A 25,936-nucleotide genomic window follows, 5' to 3' on the forward strand; every position below is an offset into this window, starting at 1 on the left:
GAATAGGCCTACATAAAAAAATTTTCTATTTCAATTACGAAATTATTTGATCCAATTAATAGAAATTTTTCAATCACGAGAATGATAGTATCACAAAATTAATTAGAAACTCAAATAGTATATAATTAAAAAATTCATTAATTTCCCCGATACTTTCATTCAAAAATTTAAAATTTAATTAAAAATTTGATAATAACCTACGGAAAATTGTTGTAAACTGTAACTGACGGATTTATCACATGACTAGTATCGATGCTCTAGTTTATCGTAGTTTTTAATGGTGTCATATGTATTTTCAAAATCTATGCTCCCTTGATATTAAAATCTTATTAGAACTTCACATTTAGTGAAGTAAAATTACCCAGCAAAAAAAGTGTAACAAAAATTGCAATGAAAAAGTTCGTCATAATACGAAAGTAATTTTTTAAGCATCCGCTGCATTAATGTGATGCATTTTCAGTATTCGGATATCATAATTCATGTTCAAGTAACCGGTCCCTTTCATACTGGGTTAGGTCCATAAACACCAGAGTCTAGTCTTGTATCGATCCTGAGGTTGTTTCCAATTTCCCTTATCTTTCACCATCTCTACTTATGATGCTGATGAAATCTAAAAACAAATCTATTATCCATTTGTATTTTTTCTAATTTGTTTTTGGAAATTTTCCACAAATGTACATATTTCATTTTGTTTTTATTTATTTTTATATTTTCAATTCAATCTATTTATAGTCGAAATGAGGTGACGATCAATTTAGTTTAATTAGTCTCATGATTGCCCCACTGACAGCCATAGTCTCGTTTTGCCTGTCTGTGGGTAAGAAAACTTTTATATGTTTTTTTTTTTTATAATTTATTGTAATTTAAATAAATAATGATGCATACGTATATATATCGAATGAAAAAAAAATATGTGATGTTCTAAACTATTCATGGTTTATGAACCACAAAATTGAAATGTCTTTCTAGAGATGAAAAACTATGGCAATGAAATAGAAAATTTAGCTGGGAGTTTGAATATTGTATGAATTCAATTATGAACGAAAAATCTATTGAAATAAAGTCAATTTTTCCTAACACAAATTGGGAAAATTTTTAATATTGTTGTCAGCGTCCTTAAATTCGATTATTATTTTGAACTTCATTATAAAGCTAAAATGTATTCGAAAATCGTAGGTGTATTTGAATTTATTTCAATGATGCTTTTCGCTAGAAATATGACATAATTTATATTTGAAGTCGAATCTTAAATTTAATAATTCAAATATGATTAACACGTTTTCAAGTGACTTAATAAATAATAAATTCATATAATAAAATAAAATAAATAAATTCAAATTTGTTTGCTAGAACCAAATACGAAAGATTCAAGTTCAAAGAGAAATGGGCCTCAAATGCATCCATAAAACAATTTAGGATTTTTTTATACCCTCCATTCCGTTTGTAACACATCGAAATATTGCTCTAAGACCCCATAAAGTATATATATTCTGGGTCGTGGTGAAATTCTGAGTCGATCTAAGCATGTCCGTCCGTCTGTTGAAATCACTTCCGAACGAAACAAGCTATCGACTTGAAACTTGGCAAATGGGCCATATCGGACCACTTTTACGTATAGCCCCCATAGAAACCGACCCCCAGATTTGGCTTGTGGAGCCTCTAAGAGTAGCATATTTCATCCGATCTGGCTGAAATTTGGTACATGATGTAAGTATATGGTCTCTAGCAAAAATTGGTCCATAATTATATATAGCCCCCATATAAACCGATCCCCAGATTTGACCTCCGGAGCCTCTTAGAGGAGCAAAATTCATCCGATCCGATTGAAATTTGGTACGTGGTGTTAGTATATGGTCTCTAACAACCATGCAAAAATTGGTCCATATCAGTCCATAATTATATATAGCCCCAAATATAAACCGATCCCCAGATGTGCCCTCCGGAGTCTCTTGTAGGAGTAAAATTCATCCGATCCGGTTGAAATTTGGAACGTGGTGCTAGTATGTGATATCTAAAAAACATGCAAAAATTAGTCCATATCAGTCCATAATTATATATAGCCCCAAATATAAACCGATCCCCAGATTTGACCTCCAGAGCCTCTTAAAGGAGCAAAATTCATCCGATCCGGTTGAAATTTGGTACGTGGTGCTAGTATACGATCTCTAACAAACATGCAAGAATTAGTCCATATCGGTCCATAATTATATATAGCCCCCATATAAACCGATCCCCAGATTTGACCTCCGGAGCCTCTTAAAGGAGCAAAATTCATCCGATCCGGTTGAAATTTGGTACGTGGTGTTAGTATATGGTATCTAACAACCATGCAAAAATTGGTCCATATCGGCCCATAATTATATAAAGCCCCCATATAAACGGATCCCCAGATTTGCCCTCCGGAGTCTCTTGTAGGAGTAAAATTCATCCGATCTGGTTTAAATTTGGAACGTGGTGTTACTATATGGCCGCTAATAACCATGTCAAAATTGGTCCATATCGGTCTATAGCCGATCCCCAATCACACAAAAATTGCTACATATCAGTTCATAATCATGGTTGCCACTCGAGCAAAAAATAATCTACCAAAATTTTATTTCTATAGAAAATTTTGTCAACATTTTATTTCTATAGAAAATTTTGTCAGAATTTTATTCATATAGAAAATTTTGTCAAATTTTATTTCTATAGAAAATTTTGGCAAAATTTTTTGTCAAAATTTTATTTCTATACCGTGCATTTTAGAAGAAGGTGTTAGGAAGTTTTAATATACCTTGCCTTGCATCGGCAAGTTTTACCGCAATCCAAGTAATTCGATTGTGGATGACAGTCTTCAGTAACATAGAAGTTTCTACGCAATCCATGGTGGAGGGTACATAAGCTTCGGCCTGGCCGAACTTACGGCCGTATATACTTGTTTTTTATTGTTTTAAGTTTCAAAAATCAGCTGGCAACACTTGTCTAACAATTTATTTCTCAGCCCGGCCATGTGGACATATCCATAGTCTTCAGTACACAGAAAAAAATTTCACTAAAATATTGCCAATTAAAGTCTGGAGTCTTAAAAAATATTAAATTAAAAATTTAATTGTTTCAACAAATTTTTTGATTGAAACAAAAATCAATCACAAAAATTAATAGTATCAATTAATTTTTTAATTTACTTCAATTAATTTTTTAATTGATATAGTCATTTCTGTGATTGAAGACTGATTGGATCAGAATTTTTTTTTTTTTGTTGTGTATAGAACTGATATAGTTAGCCGTGTATAGATTTCACGTATTTAGACATAAATCGCTTCTTTTGGTAAAAGGCTAACATGAAAACTAATTTTCATGAACTAAAATAAAGTTAAATTGGCTTTTTGAAATGGTCATTGCCATTTTTATATCGCTCATTACAATCGCCTCATTTATTCTTCTTAGAAATTTTGTCAGTGATACTAATTCCAATTTACTCAATATTCTTTCTTATAGACTGTCCAATCATCTTGGCGACCGCAATTGCCTTTGCCCAAAGAGATTCAGCTCTCGAATGAAGACATTAACCGCCAACAGTACAAACATCCCAGTCACCTTAGTATACACAAACTGCATCAAGACGAAGAGAACCACGACGACGATATCAACAAAATTCAAATTATCGAAAGCGATATGGATCGTTTTCCAATGAGCAAAAAGGATTCATCTTTCAATGGCTCACAGATATCCAATGGCAGCGGCCACAATACAAGCTCTAAAAAATGGTCCTTTGGTCGCTTATTTCGACGTGGTAAAAAGGAAATTGAGTCAGAGTCTTCATCGGAAGATGATCGTAAAGCTGGATTTTCTCCAGTTCAAAAATATTCACGCAATAGTTCGGCAGCCACATCAACGCCAAATAAGAAGGCCAAAGGAAAAGGTTCAGGAAATCGTAGTACCAATAAAATTGGAGGCTTTGATCACATTGTAGTCAGTCCCAACTCGGGATCATCGACTGTTACTTCACCAGTGGTGACCCAGCATATAGACAATGAATTCTTCTTGCCAGTCGAAACTATATCGCCAATGGGGTCCCAGGAACCCTTCTATCAAAATCACCCTCACACCGGTCAGGGTCAGCGTTTACATCAGTCTCAACAGTACCTGCCGCATACGCCCCAAACGCAACAACCATTGATGAGCAAGTCAGTCCATTCTTTGGATCGTAGGTCCACAAAATCAAAACAGCGTCTGGCAGTGCCTAAGTCTGGTCATAGCCCTCAAATTGTGGGTGTTTGCTCCTCAAGTGAAGAAGAATTAATTTCTCTCAACTCTTCCACCTTTTCGAAATATCGAAGCGACGAAAGTATTCATAGTGGAGGACAAGGCCATATTGGTGGCGGAGGCGGTGGTAGCCGCAGGAGTAGAGCAGCTCGTAATGAACGCTACTATAAACGCTTATCACGCGATGGTGAAGTTAGTCATGGTCAGGTACCTGTTATGTATGCGCAACAACCCACCCAGAGATGGAAAACCCAACCCGTGCCATTATCCATATATCAGGCCCAACCTTCACGCCAACACATGCAACAGCCTCAAGCTCAAGTACGCTCCTCAGCAGACAATGGGCAACATCCGAAACTTCGCAATACCACCAGTTTGCAACATATGGCACCCTATGTTCAATGGAACCAACAAAGACAGCAGCAACAGCCCAAAAACTTACAGAACTCTGTGAATGCTGCAAAACGCAGCATTAGCTATGATAGTCAGATTCATTTGCAAAATGTCGGTGGTAGAATGCAAACAAAACCTTTGCCTCCACCTCCGCCACCGAGAGATCCTCTAAGAAAAGTCAATATTAGTGGTCATATACAAGATGGCAGTTCGGGAGATTTAAGGCCAATTTCTTATGCATTTGATCAGGCTGGTGTGCCGGTTCTTCCAACAACTGGCCTAAGCGGAAGATGTGTCTCAGATGATAAAATATGGGCTCAACATCAGCCCCAATACCAATCAATCCGTTCTCTGAATATTGTGCCAAATCACGGTACTCCCGCTCAGCCCCAACAAAGGCGCTTCATTACAAGGGCTGATCGCGATGCTCACCCTGGGAAGAAGTCTCTGCCAAATGGTTTGGACTTCCATTATGTGACCGATTCAACGCCACGCTCTCGCAAACCCATACACATGTTGGAGCCTAACAACTCACCTTTTGGTGATGAGATTGAACCTCCTCCTTCGTCGGGAGTATTGCGCACTACAAAAAGTGGCCTACCAACATCTCCTACTAAGCTTAATGCCAACGAGTTTTGGAAACGCATGGAAGGTTCTTCACAAAATATCACCAATCCCACTCCCACACCTGCGCCAAGGGGTCGCGATGTCCAAAGGAATGTGATAGATGGCGGTATAAAACCCAGATCTGTTTCTACTTCTAGAGTGAGTGAAATGAGGGCATATCCCATGCCCATGTACTCGGAGGTATACAAACCGAATAAAATAAGAACTAGTCCTCAACAAAGGCCTCCCTCGCCTCGTCCCAGTTATGGACCAGATGAGGTTGATGGCGTTGTTTGCGGAAGCTTGCGCATTCAACCAGGTCAGGATAAGGCCAGTAATTATGTGGAGATACGCAACAGGGATGTTCCTAAGTCACAATCAATGCCTGACCACTATCACAGACGCTCTGGTGAAGTATCGAATACCCCCAATAAATACGAAGAATATGTTAATGAAAGGCGTGAACAGCATCAAAATGCTCCTCAGCCTCCACAGCGCAAATTGAGTGTTGGAGCTACTGGCGCGGGTATTCTGACTATACCACAGCTAAGTTTCCCACGTAAGAAACCAGCCAATCTTGAGGAAGCGATCAATGAATTGGAGGCTATATACAAATCTTTGGGTTTAACAGAACCAGAACCAGAAGTGGTCAAAAAAGATCGGGTCCCTACGCCCAATGATTTTGAGAAATATGCCCTGGCTCATGCCCATGAATATGATGATGAGGATTCTCCTACAGGGGAACCTGATCCTATTCGCGATGATGTTGCGTACCGCAATATTAAGCTGGCAAATCTGCAACCCAAGACTGTGGATAAACAACCACCATTTGGTATACCCCTTGGACCAATTGTACCGGCGTCACAGACCGATTATCTTCATGTGATTCCAAACCAGCAGTTAGGATATGACAAGGAGGAGACTAAAGCTCCTGACGTTGTAAAGGATGATTTGGCTGTGAGAGCATTACGCAAAGATCCCGTACAGCCCAAGGAGAAATTCCATTATCCTTCTGGAGGTTTACAAAAGAAGAATCGTGCAACTCGTACACAGTCAGCCAACATATACGCTCTCATACAAAGAGATGCTGCCAAGCCTTCGGGGGGAGATCTGCTCTCCTATTTAGAACTAACTAAAAGTATCGATCGTTCTGAAAGTTTGTCAGATTTGCACAAAAAAGAGACCACCAATGATATTCCTTCTACATTGAAATTATTGCAAAGCCTCAAAGAGCAGGAGAGCGAGCAGAATATGGGACAATCCGCGAAGAAAACTCACGTACCCTTCCGCCATCCTAGCCAGGGAGGTGCGATATGCCAACTGCCAGAGAAACTAAATTGTGCTGTGGAAGAAAAGAAATGCCTGCAGAAACCTGTACCTATGCCTCGCAAGTCGTTAACTCCTGAACCTCAGCACGTTGATACATACAAAATGGAAGAGGCTCTTAATAAAATAGCTCAAGATGCTGAAGAGAGTAGCATTAAATTAACACAGGAACTCCAAGAGTTGCGAAAGGAGGCATTGATTACAAATTCAAAGCCCAAGAGACTGGATCCTCAAGAGGAGAACATCGAAAAAGAATTGCAAGAAATAGAAAAGGTTTCAAAGGCTGCACAGAAATGTGGTAAAATGCTCTTGGACACTTTGCCAGACGCCACAGAAGTAGACGAAGGAAACCCCCAACAGCAACAAGCAAGGAAACTGCACAAAGAAGATAAATTAATTAAGGCTATCGATCAGGTATCGGAAGCTGCCAACAAAGTCTGCGAGAAGATACTCAAGGACATTGTAACCACCGAGCCACCCGTTGTAGTACAAGAAGCTGTCCAAATACGGCAACAGGCACAGGCTAAACCCAAAACAAAAGAAACACCAAAGGAAACGACGAGTGCTTTAGTCATGCCCACATTAATTAAGAAACTGGATCCCATACAATCGGAAAAGATCGAAGCCATTGCACGACGTTGCATGCGCCAACTAAGCGACTTAGCCGATAACCATGACTATGACAATCTCAATCAACCTGAAGTCGCAGTGGCCTCCAACTGTAATTTGGAAGATACACATACAAAAGTTGTCAACTCCAATGATCCAATGTCCACTTCTAATCTTACAGAAATGCCCCAGAAAATTGTTGTCGATACAAAACCCAAAGAAATAATCGAGGAAATCGATCAGATTATGAAGGAATGTGAAGATCAAGTCCGGAAACAAGAGATGGTCCATCAAACCAAACCTAGCGAGGGCAACGCAAAGAATACAGCCGCTGTATCTAGTACCACAACCTCGTCCTTTTCGTCATCCAGTGATTGTTTGGCAAAGTCATCTAGTCCAACGGCCAGTCGCCGTTTCTCCTCGAGCATAACCTCCTTTAATCCCTACTCATCCAGTGATTATATCAAATCACCCAGTAGTGATTTTCATGCACCGAGCACCGATCGTATTAAGTCCTGTAGCACCACCTCCTACGATGTACAATCGACAACCAGTGCTACACCGAATATAACCACCACCACAACGACGAGCAACTTCAGTGGCTCGCCCTCACCGCCACCTCTCAATTTAACACCAGTCAGTAATTGCAGTGCAACACTCGCCTGTTCCCCAGCACAGAGGGGTCGTTCATCATCACCCTCGCAATACAACTCATCGGAAGAGTTGGCCATGATATTCGGTATCGAAGAGCAAACAAAACCGAATCGCAACAATCCGAAACTACAGAAACACTCAGGTAACAAGGAAACCCCGCCGTATGCTAATGAACAAAGAATGCCCGTGCAAAAACAGCCACTAACTATTGGCAAAGCAGCGGCGGCGGCGGCGCCTGCTGCTGCTACCACCACTACCGATGCATCCCCCCAAATGTTATGTACTGCTAATGATGAATGCCGCTCCAAAACTAATCCCAATGAATGTTTTGAATTAACCCTAAATGCCTCATCTTCATCTAACACTAACAGTATCAATGCTAGTAATCAACAGTCAAATATATTATCACATTCATCTTCAGCATCATGCTCAAGTTCATCATCTAGGCTAGAAACAATACCCGAATTGGGGACAGACATATTTGCAGGAAATGAGGAGGAGCAACATGTTAAGTTCTCACCCAACTTCAATAGAATCTATGCTAGTAGGGTAAATATATTTGTAGACAAAGTTCAGGAGGATTTACAAAATCAAGAATCTGAAAGAGGATTAGGGGTAGTTCAATCAATGACACAATTTGATTCATTGAGTTCCTTGGAAGATAACTCATCCAATCCAGATTCTGGAAATGTTAGCTTGGCAGATTTTCCTTTGTCGGCAAATACTCTCAATAATAGTTTGCAGTTGAGTTCTTCTTTCAATACAAGATTTGAGATAAGAAAAAGTTTTAAAACTGAAATTGCCATAAAAACTGAAGATCAGAGGGAGAAGAATGTAAAAACTGAAGGTCGTTGTGAATCTGGGGAAGGAAATAAGAGTGTTGAATTAGATTTTCCACGTCTACCAACTGAGGAGGAGTTATTGGATAGCCTAAGGGAATCTCAATTAGAATGTACTAGTTCAACTTCTGCAGATGAATTCGATTATATGGAATACCATGAGGAAGTAGCTTTCCCAAGTGAAAAACCTATGGGGGAACGTATACAGTTGGCTACCGCTGAAATAATGGCTGAAGTTAGAGCTCTACAAGCCTCATCAACATATAAGAAGCAAGTCTTAAACGAAGACTTGGAAAAGTTAGGGGCGGGTAAGGAAGATGTAGGAAATCTAGACAGTATAGCAAGTAACGATGAGAATGACATTATTTGTGAGTCCATGAAAAATGAATCAGATCCAGAAGAGTCTACATTTTCTGAAAAATATACATCACTACAAGCTGTTGTAGGTGAAAATATGGAGGATGCTTTATGTAAGCGTAGTGTGGTTTTCGAAACACCACTATTGGAAATGAATATTCTAGAGGAGAAGATCAACTATGAAATCAGTATTAAAAATGAGGACCAAAGCTTGGAAGAAATGGAAAATGAGAATCAATTAAATACTCCTAAAAATCCCAAAGCATACAATGTGTTAAGTTTACAAGAGCTGGCTCAAAATGCCTATGAGAAAGCCCTACGAGTAACAGATGACTTTTCAGATGATGAAGATTTCAGTTTCCAAAATGAAACTCTTAAAACAATTACAAACCAGGATCAACAATTGAAATCCATCCGGCCATCAATACGATGTGATGATGAACAACCTTCGACCAGTGGGACCAAAACTAACAAGGCTGTTAACATTTTAGGAGAACATAGGCCAAATGTGGTGAATGGTTTGACACTGTTGGAGCACATTGTTGTCGCTTGTGCATTGGGCCTTATAACCACCAATGATATATTTACCTTATTTCTGATCGTAATTGGCATTATTATTGTTATAGCCATAGCTCTATTTTGAATGAGAATCGTGAATCCGTTATTGTTGGAAATTTTTGAAATTTGATTTTTGTATGACATCAGTGATCAGTGATCGACGTCACCACCACCAAGTGCACTTATTTTGTTTGCCACAACCTTGCAAGTAAGAAAAACAAAACAAAAAGAAAAGTATTTTGTTTTTTGTTATATTTAAACAAAACGAAACGAAACAACGAAAATATTTTGAAATTTCGTTAAGTGCAATCATATTTTTACAAAAATACTTAATTATACAGTTCCATTAGATATTATTTTTTCCTTCTAATAATTAAACTCATATCATATTTTTTTTGTTTTTAATTTTTTTATGTTAATCTTTTTTTTAAGTTTAGACTGCAACTTGTGCCAATGATTTAATATTATTATTAATAAAATCTACATTTAATATTTTCCATAACTCTTATTTACAATGTTTTTTTTTTTTTAATTTATTTAATTTCTTTCGGTTTCTTTTATTTTTATCGCATTTTTTTTTCTTTCCTATATATTTTCAGCAAAATTTGTAGTTTAAGAAGGCATTTAAAAAATATTATTCTAAATACTTCTTTTTTATGTAAGAAAAGAACTATATTCGTCCATTTTTATGTGTGTGAATTATTGCAATATTTTGAAATTGAAATTTATTACTTTTGAAAAAAAAAACAACCAATTACAAATTTAAACTACAAAAACAAAATTTTCATTTATTATTGAACAAAGTATAAAAATAATAATCTCTTAGTTTTGTATTAATTCTTAAGTTGATTACATAAATAAAGCATGATTACCTTGATTTTAAGTTAAAATTTTATTTATAAACAAGAAAAAACATTAATTCTCAAATGCAAAAGCAACAAAACAAAAACATAATAAAAAAAAATTAAACAAATTTTTATTCTTTGGTATTTTAATTTTTTCCATTTTTGGCGAGTTTATATTTTTCCTCCCCTCTTCCATCATCAATTTCCATAGTTAAAAAGTTCCTTTTTTATTGGTCCTTAAGTGTCATCTAGAGATGAAAGAGTAAAAAAAGAGTCGAAAATTCTATGTCCGCCTTTTGTAGACCTAAAATACTACCCATAAGCGCCGACGCGCTTTTGTCTGTGGCGGTTGACATACAATTTTTGATACCGGCGGTTTCATGGCTGGGCCGATACAAATTTGTCTAATCGATACCGCTCAATTATCTATCAAATTAGAGCTTTGGAACGAATTATGGCCTGCACGAAAGTGACTCTGCGATCTTATGGCCTATTTTCCACGGAGCACCATCTTGAGATGATCGACACTTTGTTGTTTTTTAGTGCCAATCTTACCCTCCAATATGGTGCAGAAGTCCAACAGATTGATATTCGGAGATTTTGATGGTAGAAATGATACGAGGAATCTCCTATTTAAGTTATTTTTGGTTGTCGCGACGCGAGTCCTGTTTGAATGTCCACGCTCTGCGGTCGAAATGTTTGCCTGCCCAGTGCTTCAATAATGCCTTTAGGATGCTTTCCCTATAATATTTGCCATTTATTTTGACCCCATGGTCGTTGAATACGAGCGGAGAGCGACCATCACGTCTTTTGGGTAGCCTACACCATTACCATTGGCGGCGCTTTAATTTTGATGGCCGATCGAAGGTGTACATTTTCAGCTCATATCTTCGGCAAGTAAACGCGATCATTTTGTTTAAACAATCTAGCCAAACTAAACTGCAAACATAAATTTCACATACTGAAGAATACAGCTGATCAGTATTAAAGCTTGCACAGAAAAAATATCACCAAAATATTTCCAATTAAAAAGTTTATTGAAACTGAAAACATTTTCAATTAACAATTTAATTGAAACAATTAACTTTTTAAACAAACTCGGTAGACTAAAAAAATATTGATTTTTTTTTTAATTTTTAATAAAAAATTAATTGATAATTTTTTTTTAATCAAAACAAAAATGTGTGACTGTGTTTTAAGAAGGTGTTGAAAATAGTTAAGTCTTTAACTAAAAAATTAATTAGTCCAAGGTGGCTGATTAATCTGAGATATAATATCCCACAGGATTTCTTGTAAATATGTGCAAAGACTGTCCAGCTGCAATCAACTCTATGATCATTGTATTCCCACACTCGAAAACATCACTAAACTGCCGCAAATCTCCCACGAGATGGCTGAGCAGTTTAATATAATCCTAATAATTTGAGAACCTCAGGAAATTTGTTTTGGTTTTTTACTGATCTTTCTGTAATATTCCAACAAATAATGGCGCAAGTCTATGTTTCCAACTCGAACAGTTCAATTATATGGTTTTTAGGACTTACTAAGGAACCTAATTAAATTCTAAACTACCTTATGTATTTGAGAATAATTGAAATCTTTTTGTTGTATCCATAACAATTTTCTTATAGAAAATTTTGTCAAAATTTTATTTCTATAGAAAATTTTGTCAAAATTTTATTTCTATAGAAAATTTTGTCAAAATTTTATTTCTATAGAAAATTTTGTCAAAATTTTATTTCTATAGAAAATTTTGTCAAAATTTTATTTCTATAGAAAATTTTGTCAAAATTTTATTTCTATAGAAAATTTTGTCAAAATTTTATTTCTATAGAAAATTTTGTCAAAATTTTAATTCTATAGAAAATTTTGTCAAAATTTTATTTCTACAGAAAATTTTGTCAAAATTTTATTTCTATAGAAAATTTTATCAAAATTTTATTTCTATTGAAAATTTTGTAAAAATTTTATTTCTATAGAAAATTTTGTCAAAATTTCATTTCTATAGAAAATTTTGTCAAAATGTTATTTCTATAGAAAATTTAGTCAAAATTTTATTTCTATAAAAAATTTTGTCAAAATTTTATTTCTATAGAAAATTTTGTCAAAATTTTATTTCTATAGAAAATTTTGTCAAAATTTTATTTCTATAGAAAATTTTGTCAACATTTTATTTCTATAGAAAATTTTGTCAAAATTTTTTTCTATAGAAAATTTAGTCAAAATTTTGTTTCTATAAAAAATTTTGTCAAAATTTTATTTCTATAGAAAATTTTGTCAAAATTTTATTTCTATAGAAAATGTTGTCAAAATTTTATTTCTATAGAAAATTTTGTCAAAATTTTATTTCTATAGAAAATTTTGTCAAAATTTTATTTCTATAGAAAATTTTGTCAAAACTTTATTTCTATAGAATATTTTGGCAACATTTTATTTCTATAGAAAATTTTTTGAACTCCAAGTTCAAAATTTTTTTCTATAGAAAATTTTGTCAAAATTTTAATTCTATAGAAAATTTTGTCAAAATTTTATTTCTATAGAAAATTTTGTCAAAATTTTATTTCTACAGAAAATTTTGTCAAAATTTTAATTCTATAGAAAATTTTGTCAAAATTTTATTTCTATAGAAAATTTTGTCAAAATTTAATTTCTATAGAAAATTTTGTCAAAATGTTATTTCTATAGAAAATTTAGTCAAAATTTTATTTCTATAAAAAATTTTGTCAAAATTTTATTTCTATCGAAAATTTTGTCAAAATTTTATTTCTATAGAAAATTTTGTCAAAATTTTTTCTATAGAAAATTTAGTCAATATTTTGTTTCTATAAAAAATTTTGTCAAAATTTTATTTCTATAGAAAATTTTGTCAAAATTTTATTTCTACAGAAAATTTTGTCAAAATTTTATTTCTATAAAATTTTGTCAAAATTTTATTTCTATAGAAAATTTTGTCAAAACTTTATTTCTATAGAATATTTTGTTAACATTTTATTTCTATAAAAAAATTTGTCAAAATTTTATTTCTATAGAAAATTTTGTCAAAATTTTATTTCTATAGAAAATGTTGTCAAAATTTTATTTCTATAGAAAATGTTGTCAAAATTTTATTTCTATAGAAAATTTTGTCAAAATTTTATTTCTATAAAAAATTTTGTCAAAATTTAATTTCTATAGAAAATTTTGTCAAAATTTTATTTCGTTCTTGTTGTTTTTTATTGCAGCTTAAAACCATACATTGACTAAACGACAAGTGTAGCTTAACCAACAGAGGAAAAGAATGTTTGTCAAATTTATTTGGGCAAAGCCCTATGGACTGCAAGATGGTTGGATGGACGCACGTTTCGGAATTACCACATTCCTCATCAGCATCCTCTACAATAAAAAACAACAACAATGCTTAAAGAACAAAACCAACAATAACAAAACCAAAAAAATTTATTTCTATAGAAAATTTTGTCAAAATTTTATTTCTATAGAAAATTTTGTCAAAATTTCATTTCTATAGAAAATTTTGTCAAAATTTTATTTCTATAGAAAATTTTGTCAAAATGTTATTTCTATAGAAAATTTTGTCAAAATTTTATTTCTAAAGAAAATTTTGTCAAAATTTTATTTCTATAGAAAATTTTGTCAAAATTTTGTTTCTATAGAAAATTTTGTCAAAATTTTATTTCTATAGAAAATTTTGTCAAAACTTTATTTCTATAGAATATTTTGTCAACATTTTATTTCTATAGAAAATTTTTTGAACTCCAAGTTCATATTTTTTTTTCTATAGAAAATTTTGTCAATATTTTATTTCTATACAAAATTTTGTCATTTTTTTTTTATTTTTACAGAAAATTTTGTTAACATTTTATTTCTATAGAAAAAATAATCAAAATTTTATTTCGATCGAAAATTTTGTGAAAATTTTATTCTGTAGAAAATGTTTTTTTCAAAATTTTATTTCTACAGAAAATTTTGTCTAAATTTTATTTCTATAGAAAAATTTGTCAAAATTTTATTTGTATAGAAAATTTTGTCAAAATTTTATTTCTATCATTCGTTTTGTTTTGTTATTGTTGGTTTTTTCCTTTAATCATTGTTGTTGTTTTTGATTTCAGCTTAAAACCATGCATTGACTAAACTACAATTGTAGCTTAACCAACAGAGGAAAAGAATGTTTGTCAAATTTATTTGGGCAAAGTCCTATAGACTGCAAGATCGTTGGATGGACGCACGATTCGGAATTACCACATTCCTCATCAGCATTTTATTTCTATAGAAAATTTTGTCAAAATTGTATTTCTATAGAAAATTTTGTCAAAATTTTATTTCTATGAAAAATTTTGTCAAAATTTTATTTCTACAGAAAATTTTGTCAAAATTTTATTTCTACAGAAAATTTTGTCAAAATTTTATTTCTACAGAAAATTTTGTCAAAATTTTATTTCTATAGAAAATTTTGTCAAAATTTTAATTCTATAGAAAATTTTGTCAAAATTTTATTTCTACAGAAAATTTTGTCAAAATTTTATTTCTATAGAAAATTTTGTCAAAATTTTATTTCTATAGAAAATTTTGTCAAAATTTCAGTTCTATAGAAAATTTTGTCAAAATGTTATTTCTATAGAAAATTTAGTCAAAATTTTATTTCTATAAAAAATTTTGTCAAAATTTTATTTCTATCGAAAATTTTGTCAACATTTTATTTATATAGAAAATTTTGTCAAAATTTTATTTCTATAGAAAATTTTGTCAAAATTTTATTTCTATAGAAAGTTTTGTAAAAAGTTTATTTCTATAGAAAATTTTGTCAAAATTTTATTTCTATAGAAAATTTTGTCAAAATTTTATTTCTATAGAAAATTTTGTTATTTCTATAGAAAATTTTGTCAAAATTGTATTTCTATAGAAAATTTTGTCAAAATTTTATTTCTATGGAAAATTTTGTCAAAATTTTATTTCTACAGAAAATTTTGTCAAAATTTTATTTCTATAGAAAATTTTGTCAAAATTTTATTTCTACAGAAAATTTTGTCAAAATTTTATTTCTATAGAAAATTTTTTCTATATTTCTATAGAAAATTTTGTCAAAATTTTGTCTAATTGTACTTCTTTAATTTAAATTGTGTCAAAATTACATCTCTATAGAAAATTTTGTTGAAAATTTATTTCTATAGAAATTATTGTCCAAATTTTATTCCCATAGAAAATTTGTGGAGAGGAATATTTTTCAAAACATCAGGAATTCTACGAATTTACCAAACCAGAAAAAATCTACAATTTTTGATAGAATTCTTCCAACTATGACAACCGTGGTTCCTATGCGTTCTTAGACAGTCGCAAATCTTTCCATGGATGCCAGAGCAGTTTAATATGCACTTAATATGGTGGGCACTTTAAGCCAGATGAGTTAGTAAGCCTGGAAAGATTACATATTCCAGGGGATTTTGGTTAATTTTCAATAGTCTGCTATGTTGTTAAAAATCCCATAGAGTAAATTTTTGTATATTCTCAAATTATTTGGAATTAATACCGCTCAAAGATTTCCCACTCATTGTAAAGTTTTAAAAGTGAAATATTAGAAGAAAGAAAAGAAAACATCATTGATGTCAGAAATCTTTTAATGTCTAAAAGAACTTAATATCGCCTTTCTGGTAAAAGCAACAAAAATACATCACTAGACTGCCGCAAATCTCTCTACGAGATGGCTGAGCAGTGTTAAATACACATACTCGTAATATGAGTATTTAAGGGAGCGTTGCTTGGTTTAATAATAGATCAAGATTATGTTTTCAAATCGAACAGATGCATGGTTTTGCGGACTTACTAAGGCATTTATTTAAACTCTAAACTATCTTATTTATTCGAGTGAAACAGGAAGCTATTATTATACCTCTAACAAACTGCAAACTCGTATTAGAATTATAGAATAGGAAGATTAGAAGACCGCAAAGAAATCCTTCAATGCCAAATTAATTACTTGTACTCCGTAGACCAATACTAGAAAACATCCCTAGACACAATCGTGGCATTTCTAGACGTCGAAGGAGCGTTCAATAACGTCCACCTGAGCTCGATATTAAATGGACTGACAACTCTAAATGTTGATCCAGGTATACTTAGGCTGTTAGACGAACTTCTAAGGAAGAGACGCATTTCAGCCACACTAGGACAAGCAAACATACAAAGGTATGTGAACAGAGGCACTCCTGAAGGAGGAGTTCTATCACCTCTTCTTTGGGATGTTGCTATAAACGACCTAGAAAAAGAAAGCATACAAGTGGTGGCATACGCAGATGATGTGGCGCTAGCAGTCAGGGGAAAATTCCCATCCACAATCAGAGATATTATACAGAGAGCTCTTCGGATGACTGAGAAATGGGCGAAAGATAATGGTCTTGGTGTAAATCCAGCAAAGACAGAAATAGTCATGTACTGCAAAGATCGCAAAACTCCCACGGTTAGGCCCATTTCCTTAGGGGGTATTGAAATTCCCTTTAGGGAGTGTGCAAAATACCTTGGTGTTATTTTGGACAGGAAGCTGAACTTTAAGCTTAATATTGAAGAAAGGGCGAGGAAAGCAACGGTAGCTTTATACTCGTGCAAAAAGGCAATAGGGAAAAAGTGGGGACTAAAACCAAAAATTGTACATTGGCTATACACGGCAGTGGTTAGACCTATAATGCTATATGGTGTTGTAGTCTGGTGGCCGGCACTTCACCAGCCGACAAGTTTAGACAAAGTTCAGCGTATGGCGTGCTTGTGTATCTCAGGTGCATTCAGCAAGACAGGAACACATTCCCTTAATGTCATACTGCATCTATTGCCTTTAGACATTTCGGCCAAACAGTCAGCTGCAACAACGGCTGTGCGGTTGCGCGAGCTATCGCTGTGGTCGGAAAAAAGTTACGGTCACAGTTCGGTCCTCAAAATAATGCCAGATGTGCCTAACGTAGTGGACTACACTTTGGCGAGTCCACTTTTCGACAAAAAGTTTGAGACTCTAATTCCCAACAGTGAGGCGTGGTGTACACGGACCCCGGGGAATAAAAGATATATAGATTTCTACACTGATGGCTCCAAATTGGATGGCCAAGTGGGTTTCGGAGTATATTCTAAAGATCTGGAACTTCGAATAGCGAAAAGATTACCTGATCACTGTAGTGTTTTTCAGGCTGAAATATTAGCAATAAGAGAAGTGGTGAATTGGCTGAGAAGTAATGCTCCAAGCAATATTGGCATTAATATATACTCAGACAGTCAACCTGCAATAAAATCCTTGGACTCTGTGTTCCTCAACTTGAAAACGGCCATCGACTGCCGCAAATCTCTCAATGAGATGGCTGAGCAGCACAATATTCACCTAATATGGGTGCCTGGCCATAGGAACATACCGGGGAACTGCGAAGCAGATGAGCTAGCAAGGCTAGATACTACCTTACATATTCCAGGGGAACTAGAATCTGTTGGTATGCCTCTGGCTACCTGCAAGCTCTTACTGCGTGAGAAGGCTGTCATGATGGCAAATGTTCGATGGGAGAATTGTAAGGGTTGTAACGACACCAAGCAAATATGGCCCCATTTAAACTTAAACCGCACACTAGATATGCTAGTGTTCTCGAGACGCCAGATATCACTCCTGATATCTGCTATAACGGGTCGCTGCCTGATAGGCGATTTTGCAAAAACTATTGGTGCGAAGTATAATGACTATTGTATGAGCTGTCATGATGCGGAGGAAAAGGAATCAATAAAACACCTCTTGTGTGAGTGTCCTGCATTTTGTGTAAGGCGTAAGCAAATTTTATGGGCTTATAGCTTCAGATTACTGGTGGACCTGGAAAACGTTAACTTAAGCAGTCTGCTAATGTTTTTGGAACAATCTGGTTGGTTCAACAGAAGAAAATAATCGAGAAGGTTCAACGGTTAAAACTAGAAGTGCCCATATGTAATAGGTACTTTTAGTTAATGTGGTATCACAATGGACTGAATAGTCTAAGTGAGCCTGAATCTTAATCGGGCTGCCACTTTAACCTAACCTAACATATCCCTAGACTGTCGCAAATCTTTCAATAAGATGGCAGAGCAGTTTAATAACCAGTATGATTTATTTCCAAATCCATAGGTACCTGTACAATTTTTCTTATCTAGAAGCCTACTAGGTTAGTAAAGGTCCCATAGAGTAGTAAATTTAGTATCAAGTTTTAGTATCTTAAATTATTTGGAATTAATACCGCTAAAAATACTCTTTCATTCCGTTTGTAAAACATCGAAATATTGTTCTCAGACCCCGTAATGAGCCCATAAGGAGTGATTTGGCCATCCTCTTCAATGGGCAAATTTCATCCGAAATTTTGTACGTGATATCAATATATGCTATTTAATAATCGTGCAAAGAAATTGGTTCATAATTATATAAACCGACCCTCACATTTGACTTCTTCAGCCTGCTGGTGGAGCGAAGTTCCTCCGACCTGGTTGAAATTGGGTATGTGATGTCAGTATGTCCTCTCTAACAACCACACATTGTGGCCCATATCGATTCATAATTATATCTTGATTTTTTGAGCCTGATGGATGAATTTAAGATACAACTGTTACCACAATTCAAGTACAGCCCTCATAGCCAGCCATTGGGTCTACAGCCGGGGGCTGCTACAGGGCTGTGAACACGGTTGCTACTGTTGGTAGAATTCTACAACAAATGGTACATTTTTTTGTTAGGTAAATTGGTAGAATTCCTGATATTTTGCAAAATATTCCTTACCAACTAAGCGGTACTTTACAAATTTTCTATAGAAATAAAATGTTAACAAAATTTTCTATAAAAATAAAATGTTGACAACATTTTCTTTAGAAATAAAATGTTGACAAAATTTTCTATAGAAATAAAATATTGACAAAATATTCTAAAATAAAAAATCTATAGAAATACAATTTTGACAAACTTTTCTAAAGAAATAAAATTTTCTATAGAAATAAAATTTCAACAAAAATTTCTATAGAATTAAGTTTTGACAAAATTTTCTACAAAAATAAATTTTTGAAAAATTTTCTATAGAAATAAAATTTTGACAATATTTTCTATAGAAATAAAATTTTGACAATATTTTCTATAGAAATAAAACTTTGACAAAATTTTCTATTGAAATAAAATTTTGACAAAATTTTCTATAGGAATAAAATTTTAACAAAATTTTCTATAGAAAAAATAAACATTGGCAAAATTTTCTTTAGAAATAAAATATTGACGAAATTTTCTAAAGAAATAAAATTTTAACAAAATTTTCCATAGAAATAAAATTTGACAACATTTTCTATAGGAAATAAATTGGCAAAATTTTCTTTAGAAATAAAATTTTGACAAACTTTTCTAAAGAAATAAAATTTTAATCATTGTTGTTGTTTTTTTTTTTTTTTTTTTGATTTCAGCTTAAAACCATACATTAACTAAACTACAAGTGTAGCTTAACCAACAGAGGAAAAGAATGTTTGTCAAATTTATTTGGGCAAAGCCCTATAGACTACAAGATGGTTGGATGGACGCACGTTTCGGAATTACCACATTCCTCATCAGCATCCTCTACTTGCAGCAAAACTATCAACCAATTATCAGAATAAATTCAGGCAGTTAATTAAACCCAACAATAAACCACACTTGAACCCTCCGAAAAAAGGCTTTACATTGATAGCCGGCTTATGCCGAAATAAATTCGTACACACACTTGTAGTTTAGTCAATGTATAGTTTTAAGCTGAAATTAAAAAACAACAACAATGATTAAAGAACAAAAACCAACAATAACAAAACAAAACGAATGAAAGAAATAAAATTTTGACAAAATTTTCCATTGAAATAAAATATTGACAAAATACTCTAAAATAAAAAAATCTATAGAAATAAAATTTTGAGAAAATTTTCTATAGAAATAAAATTTTGAGAAAATTTTCTATAGAAATAAAATTTTGACATAATTGTTTTTATAGAAACAAAACTTTGATAAATTTTTCTACAGAAATAAAATTTTGACAAAATTTTCCATAGAAATAAAATTTTGACAAAATTTTCTATAGAAAAAATAAACATTGGCAAAATTTTCTTTAGAAATAAAATATTGACGAAATTTTCTAAAGAAATAAAATTTTGACAAAATTTTCTACAGAAATAAAATTTGTCAAAATTTTCTATTGAAATAAAATTTTCTCTAGAAAAAATCAATTTTGACAAAATTTTCCATACAAAAAAAATTGTCAAAATTTTCTTTAGAAATAAAATTCTGACAAAATTTTCCATAGACATAAAATATTGACAAAATACTCTAAAATAAAAAAATTTCTATAGAAATAAAATTTTGACATATTTGTTTTTATAGAAATAAAATTTTGACAAACTTTTCTAAAGAAATAACATTTTGACAAACTTTTCTACAGACATAAAATTTTGACAAAATTTTCCATAGATATAAAATATTGACAAAATACTCTAAAATAAAATAATCTATAGAAATACAATTTTGAGAAAATTTTCTATAGAAATAAAATTTTGACATAATTGTTTTTATAGAAACAAAACTTTGATAAAATTTTCTATAGAAATAAAATTTTGACAAAATTTTCCATAGAAATAAAATTTTGACAAAATTTTCTATGGAAAAAATAAACATTGGCAAACTTTTCTTTAGAAATAAAATATTGACGAAATTTTCTAAAGAAATAAAATTTTGACAAAATTTTCTACAGAAATAAAATTTGTCAAAATTTTCTATTGAAATAAAATTTTCTCTAGAAAAAATCAATTTTGACAAAATTTTCCACACAAAAAATTGTCAAAATTTTTTTTAGAAATAAAATTCTGACAAAATTTTCCATAGAAATAAAATATTAACAAAATACTCTAAAATAAAAAAAAATCTATAGAAATAAAATTTTGACAAACTTTTCTAAAGAAATAAAATTTTGACAAACTTTTCTAAAGAAATAACATTTTGACAAACTTTTCTACAGACATAAAATTTTCCATAGAAATAAAATATTGACAAAATACTCTAAAATAAAAAAAATCTATAGAAATACAATTTTGACATAATTGTTTTTATAGAAATAAAATTTTCACAAAATTGTCTATAGAAATAAAATTTTGACAAAATTTTTATAGAAATACAATTTTGACAAAATTTTCTATAGAAAAAACAAAAATTGGCAAAATTTTCTTTAGAAATAAAATTTTGCAAAATTTTCTATAGGAATAAAATTTTGACAAAATTTTCTTTAGAAATAAAATTTTGACAAATTTTTAAATAGAAAAAAAAATTGGCAAAATTTTCTTTAGAAATAAAATTTTGACAAAATTTTCCATAGAAATAAAATATTGACAAAATATTCTAACATAACAAAAAAACTATAGAAATAAAATTTTGAGAATTTTTTCTATAGAAATAAAATTTTGAAATAATTGTTTTTATAGAAATAAAATTTTGACAAAATTATCTATAGAAATGGGAGCCACCGTGGTGCAATGGTTAGCATGCCCGCCTTGCATACACAAGGTCGTGGGTTCGATTCCTGCTTCGACCGAACACCAAAAAGTTTTTCAGCGGTGGATTATCCCACCTCAGTAATGCTGGTGACATTTCTGAGGGTTTCAAAGCTTCTCTAAGTGGTTTCACTGCAATGTGGAACGCCGTTCGGACTCGGCTATAAAAAGGAGGTCCCTTGTCATTGAGCTTAACGTGGAATCGGGCAGCACTCAGTGCTAAGAGAGAGAGAAGTTCACAAATGTGGTATCGCAATGGACTGAATAGTCTAAGTGAGCCTGGTACATCGGGCTGCCACCCCTAACCTAACCTAACCTAACCTATCTATAGAAATAAAATGTTGACAACATTTTCTATAGGAAAAAAAAGTTGGCAAAATTTTCTGAAGAAATAAAATTTTGACAAATTGTGTATAAAAATAAAATTTTAACAAAATTTTCTATAAAAATAAATAAAAATAACATTTTGATCTAAAACGATTTTGGCCAACATAAAATGTTTAAATTATTCAACATCGAGTCGATTGGCATCAAAATTCGTCTACGAAACGAAACAAAGAATTAACCTCGATTTGTTACGCCAAGTTGCACGTTTGAAATGATATTTGCCGAAAACTTCATTTTGGCGTAAAGTCCTATATTTTGTAAGTATTAGATCAACAAAGGAACTTTTTAACTATTAAGTAATTCCCAGATATACATCTCACTCCCATCTTTTGTTAATGTATAATTTTTGCTTTCCCATATCCAAAAAAAATGCATCTCTTTTCATTTTTGTTTCTAACATTGATCTCTTTGCAGCTGTCCGCCGTTGTTATATAAACTGTTTTTCAAAATTCATTAATAAAAAATGATCGTTTAATAATATATATTTAACTAAACTACAAACTCTTTGTGTTTTATTTAAAAATGGCTTTTATTAACCCGTAAAATAATATCCCATGCTTATTGCTCGCTGGTAAATTTGCTCAAATTAAATTGATATTAGTGTTTAATATATAATTAAAACAAATTGATAATAGAAATCATTATGTTTTTTATATCCTCCGAGGCAAACTAAAAAAAAAATTAAAGGATAATATCAAACATTATTTCTATGTTATTGGCTGAACATTCAAGTATTTCGTTGGTAAGGAGGGTTTACCACAATTGCCATCTATCGCCTAATAGCGTTATTAAGTAGAACAATACAAAACCATGCTTCATAAAGACAGAACACGGTATGTAAATTATGAACTACTTGATGGCGCCAATCTGTTTGATGTATAATAACATTTCCGTTTTTCTTTAATTGTGTCTTCAAATTTTGCCACAATATCATAACAGAGATTTAAATAAAGTTTTAATATAAATAAAAATAAGTTTACTTAAGTATTGAAAACATGTGTAATATTTCGCCAATTCCTGCACCACATAAAGTTCCATTAACACATTGGCGACATCTATCGACATAATGGTTTATGTTTTAGTCTTTGTAGGCATTAGGGCAAATAAATATATTGTAGATGGCGCAAAGATTCTAGAGTTATAAGACGGAGCATTGGACGTAAACTAGCAACTAGCAACGAGTTGGCTTTCTTTTGTGGTTGAGAAGTTTTTTCTTCTTATACAAGGTAGCTGCTATGTATTGGAACCAACTGCAGGTTCACTCAAAAAAAGTGAACTCTCTATTTCACTAAAGCCAATTTAACTTTATTTTAGTTCTTGGAATTATTAGATATGGAGAAAGTTTCCTTTACTGTAAAAATTTTTTGCGTACGTTACTTAAATGAACTTAAAAACGGAAAAAATATATACAAATGAAGTAAAACCTTTTACTAAATTATTTCTTTAAATATGTAAATTTTATTACAAATGTGCCCATCGTGAACTTCGTATGTCACTAAAGACGTTCTTGCCATTTTGAACTCCAATTTTTTCTTTCAAACTACAAAATTTTCTTTAACAAGTGAAAAAAATTAATTATGTCTAATAAATTTTCTTGAAAGCATACAAATTTTGTCAATTCGATTAGAGTTTCCAGATAACAAAGAAAATTCCCCACATTAAGAACAAAATCTTAAAAGATTGTAAGACAGTGTAAATAGTTGAGTGCCATCTAGCAGTTTCGTAATTAGTTTCTATTGCTGAGTTTTTATATCTCTGGTCTCTTAGTCAATAATGCCAAGTTCGTTTACATTAAGATTGTTGTCTACAATATGGATGGGTTGTGTCTTGGATAATTTCTAGCTAGGATATAATACATCGTAAATATCCCCTTCGATATTGTTGCAATTCAAGTGAGTTATAACCACATTTTTTCGAGATGATAATTTGACACTCGTTAATTTGATGGTTTTTTCTTTTCTGAAAAAAGTGCTTTGCCTTCATTTTGAACCTAAAGAGTACATTTTCCGGGCAAAATGCAAAAAAAGTGTGCATTTTTTAAAAGAAAAGAAAACGCCAGTCTTTTACCGGTCCCTTGAAAAAACTCGATAAATTGAAAAAAAAAAAAAAAATACCAGTACGAGTTTGACACTTTGATAATTTGAGCATCTTTCTCGCCAACATTATATAATTTGAATTTCTGTTATTTTACTCTCTCTATTTTGAAGTTGGTGATTCCTCGGTTAATGATGACATGAAAAAGGAAAAATGCAAAATCTTATTGTTTTTGTATAACTGTACCGTGCTTAATAACCCACCCCCTAGATCACGTGAAATTGATATTTTTTCCACCCAGCACGACATCAAAGATACAGCCATTAGACCATTATCCAGAACTTTAAAACTTTCTACCACAGAGAAATTGTTTCTCTTGTGCTGGATAGCATTAAAAGAATGAAAAGGTGAATATACAGTGGCGTGCAGAAATAAAATAAACGAATAAAATAAGCATTAATAAAGAAACTCAAAATAATTTTATTATACCCTCCACCATAGGATGGGGGTATATTAACTTTGTCATTCCGTTTGTAACACATCGAAATATTGCTCTAAGACCCCATAAAGTATATATATTCTGGGTCGTGGTGAAATTCTTAGTCGATCTGGACATGTCCGTCCATCTGTTGAAATCACGCTAACTTCCGAACGAAACAAGCTATTGACTTGAAACTTGGCACAAGTAGTTGTGATTGATGTAGGTCGGATGGTATTGCAAATAGGCCATATCGGTCCACTTTTACGTATAGCCCCCATATAAAAGGATCCCCAAATTTGGCTTACAGACCCTCTAAGAGAAGCAAATTTCATCCGATCCGGCTGAAATTTGGTACATGGTGTAAGTATATGGTCTCTAACAACCATGCAAAGATTGGTCCGCATCGGTCCATAAGTATATATATAGCCCCCATATAAACCGATCCCCCGATTTGGCTTTCGGAGCCTCTTGGAGGAGCAAAATTCATCCGATCCGGTTGAAATTTGGAACATGGTGTTCGAATGTGGTCTCTAACAAACACGCAAGAATTGGCCCATATCGGTCCATAATTTTATATAGCCCCCATATAAACCGTTCCCCAGATTTGATCTCCGGAGCCTCTTGGAGGTGCAAAATTCATTCGATCCGGTTGAAATTTGCAACGTGGTGTTAGTATAAGGCCGCTAATAACCATGCCAAAATTGGTCCATATCGGTCTATAGTTATATAGCCAATCCCCAATCACACAAAAATTGGTCCATATTGGTTCATAATCATGGTTGCCACTCCAGCCAAAAATAATCTACCAAAATTTTATTTTTATAGAAAACATTGTCAAAATGTTATTTCTATAGAAAATTTAGTCAACATTTTATTTCTATAGAAAATTTTGTCAAAATTTTATTTCTATAGAAAATTTTGTCAAAATTTTATTTCTATAGAAAATTTTTTCCAAATTTTATTTCTATAGAAAATTTTTTCCAAATTTTATTTCTATAGAAAATTTTTTCCAAATTTTATTTTTATAGAAAATTTTTTCCAAATTTTACTTCTATAGAAAATGTTGTCAAAATTTTATTTTG

The 25,936-nt window shown here is 32.2% G+C and overlaps 1 protein-coding gene across 13 annotated transcripts in view; it reads left to right on the plus strand.

Moving 5' to 3' along the window:
- Positions 1 to 25,936, plus strand: part of Svil (Supervillin) — a 1,072,938-nt gene that overhangs the window by 333,625 nt on the left and 713,377 nt on the right. For 10 of the 13 annotated variants that reach the window (XM_075304572.1, XM_075304568.1, XM_075304567.1 and 7 more), the window contains one exon: positions 3,478 to 7,975. In XM_075304572.1, coding sequence (XP_075160687.1) covers positions 3,655 to 7,975 — 4,321 coding nt within the window. In that variant the 5' untranslated portion in view covers positions 3,478 to 3,654. Of the gene's footprint in view, positions 1 to 800; positions 818 to 3,477; positions 10,151 to 25,936 lie in introns of those variants that run through there. The other 3 variants (XM_075304573.1, XM_075304578.1, XM_075304584.1) reach the window with 3 other exon arrangements.

Source organism: Haematobia irritans, chromosome 4, assembly GCF_050003625.1.
Source record: "Haematobia irritans isolate KBUSLIRL chromosome 4, ASM5000362v1, whole genome shotgun sequence".
In the NCBI taxonomy this organism is placed as follows: Eukaryota; Metazoa; Arthropoda; class Insecta; order Diptera; family Muscidae; genus Haematobia; species Haematobia irritans.